The following is a 2,687-nucleotide window of genomic DNA, read 5'->3' as shown; positions in this document are numbered from 1 at the left end:
GCGTAAACAATTAAATTAGATTGAAAAACAAAGTCTTTAATATGATGCTTAAAATCCACTTTCTTAAGGTTGGGGTCAGGTTTTAAATTTTTAGGCTTTTAGTTTTATGAGTCATGGAAGTTTTCAGACAGTTGAAATCTATCCCATATTCAATCAATCAAATCAATCAAATCTTATTTGTATAGCACATTTCAGCAGCAAGGCATTTCAAGGTGCTTTACATAATTAAAGAAAAAATAAAAGCAGCATGTGACATTGAATAAACAGTAAGAAAGAGATTTTGGAAAAAATAAAAAAAAGATTAAAACATACTTTTGTTACGGAATTTAAGCGCCTGTCGTCACCGGACTCCGCCGTCCGTTTAACACGGGTTTTATCCAGGTATTATCCAGGTATTATCCAGGTATTATCCAGGTATTATCCAGGTATTATCCAGGTATTATCCAGGTATTATCCAGGCACCGTGGCCTAACAGGAATGTCTCCAACCTTGCAGCACCAGGCTCCGTCCACCTGTCACGTGAATTTTTGCGCTAGGACTTCGCCGTCCTACATGGATTTTTGTGCACCATTTTTTACCTTAGAGTCTAAAATTTACAGGGTTTTTCTGTGCACGCAATGACCCTCAGTCACTCGCCACTTTTACATCACTAGAAAGAGGAATAACAGAAATTAATAAATAGATAAAAGTAAAGATAAAAGCATTTTTAAAAAATAATGCAAAAAATATTATCGAAAGACTCACAATCAGATGTTTAGTCAAAATGGTGTCATGTAATTATTTATTCTGACTTGATATGAAATATTTACTTCATATCGTTTAATAGCAGTTCTGTTAACTTCAAGATGCTTACCCATCTGTGGATCAGGGTTATGTGGAAGATCAGTCATTTCAATTCAGTTTATTTATATGGCGACCAATTTACAACAAATGTCATCTCAACGCATTTTTCAAAAAAATCATATTGATTCAATCACACATGCATTCCAAATGATTCTAGTTATTGGACTGTACAGCATGCTCAATTAATTAGTCAAAATACTGTAAAACATTTCTGTGTAAGGCGGTGGTTCTTAATGACTTTCTCTCGAGCCCCATTAGAAACAACAAATGTTTTCACCCTCTGCCCAAAGTGAAACACTATTCCGAATGTGATATTTAATAACTTATCTATACTGACCGCTGACTCCAAATTCAATGACAAAAATATCAAAACAGCTGAAATAAGTGGTAGTTGTTCATGTCATTGTTTTTAGTCTCAAAACAGTTTCCAAGTTTAATTTACAGTCAGTAACATTTAGTCAAGACTGCTCAGTCTGCAGGATTCTCAACAGAAAAAAAGTGCACATGATCAACTGGGATATATATTTTTTTACTAACAGTAAAACTTTTTAAAATTTGTAAAAAATTATTTGTCAACTGCTTCAGCTTGTTTTTCAATATGTGTAGTTTTTGAACAAAAATTTTGTGCAAAATTTGAAACAATATTTATATTCCAGCTTTTCAGAGGAGATAAAAAGTGCTTAACATTTTGCATTCACAGTAAATATGCTTCATCTGTTTACTGGTGAAGTTTTTCGTAATATTGAGGGTTTGTAAAGTTATCGTTGGTATTGGTTTTACAATACCCACTAATTGAGAGCTACTGATCTAAGGGAACCCAGCAGATTGCAGTCCAGTTTTATAAAAGTCTAGTTAATTTATTTTCTGAAAAAACTCACTCTTCCATACAAGAATTTACTAATAACTTGTAGCATCTCGAAGAACCACCAGTAACAACAGTTGGTCTTAATTATTTAGAGCTTTATATATGAGAAGAAGAATCTTATGTTCAACAATTTGTTTGTAAAACTTCAGACCTGGAGACTTGGATTAAATACATTTATGTGATAAAGACAAATATTTCACTATCTCCATCCATCTCCAGAGTGAAGACAGGAAGACCTTCAATCTTCACACAGATGCTTATGGGGACACAACTGCAGCCGAAGCCGGAGAAACGGTCCAAGCCAAGAAGTTAGACTCTGAAGATATTTCTAGTACAGTGAGGGACCAGAGTCAGCCTAGTCCTCCCCAGCCCGATTCCTGCAATCCTGAGTCCAGTTCTCCTCCAAAAACAGCATCCAGTGTCAGCCTGTCTGATTCTGCTCCGTCAGCCTCTCTGTCTCATAGTGAGTCTGACTGACACATTTCACACATTTTGCTTTTTTTTTAACAGCTTTTAAATAACATCAAGAACCTCTTAAAATTCAGCCATGAAAGTTGGAACATTGAACCTTGTTTTTCTCTTACCCTTGTCTATGCATTTCTGCTCTCCCACTTCAAACAGATCACCCAGAAACGTGCTACGAGAAATACTAAGATTGAAATCCCAAAACAAACATGACAGAGTGGTGGTGCTGTTAGCAGCACTCCAGCTGCTGCTAACAGCACCAAAACAAAAATAGTCTACATTGTGTGGAAAAGTTTTTAAGTCAACTTTCCTTAGTATCAACTTCTAAACCAAAGAGCTTAAATAAACTTGATCTGTTGGAACTCAGGTACAGTACGTTTACTGATTTGAAAATATGGGGCTGTCAGATCCCTGTATGACCGGTGTCAGAGTCTGGTCCGCATTGCCGGCAGTAAGTCGGGCTCGTTTCCGGTGAGAGTTGGACTCCGCCAAGGCTGCCCTTTGTCACCGATTC

The 2,687-nt window shown here is 36.3% G+C and overlaps 1 protein-coding gene across 1 annotated transcript in view; it reads left to right on the top strand.

The window, feature by feature from the left end:
- szt2 (SZT2 subunit of KICSTOR complex) overlaps positions 1–2,687 on the top strand; it is a 167,784-nt gene that overhangs the window by 70,389 nt on the left and 94,708 nt on the right. Inside the window, 1 exon segment of the mRNA XM_017304280.1 lies at positions 1,928–2,171. Coding sequence (XP_017159769.1) covers positions 1,928–2,171 — 244 coding nt within the window.

The sequence above is a fragment of the Poecilia reticulata genome, linkage group LG4 (assembly GCF_000633615.1).
Source record: "Poecilia reticulata strain Guanapo linkage group LG4, Guppy_female_1.0+MT, whole genome shotgun sequence".
Classification (NCBI taxonomy): Eukaryota; Metazoa; Chordata; class Actinopteri; order Cyprinodontiformes; family Poeciliidae; genus Poecilia; species Poecilia reticulata.
This window is presented reverse-complemented; position numbering and strand designations above follow the sequence as displayed.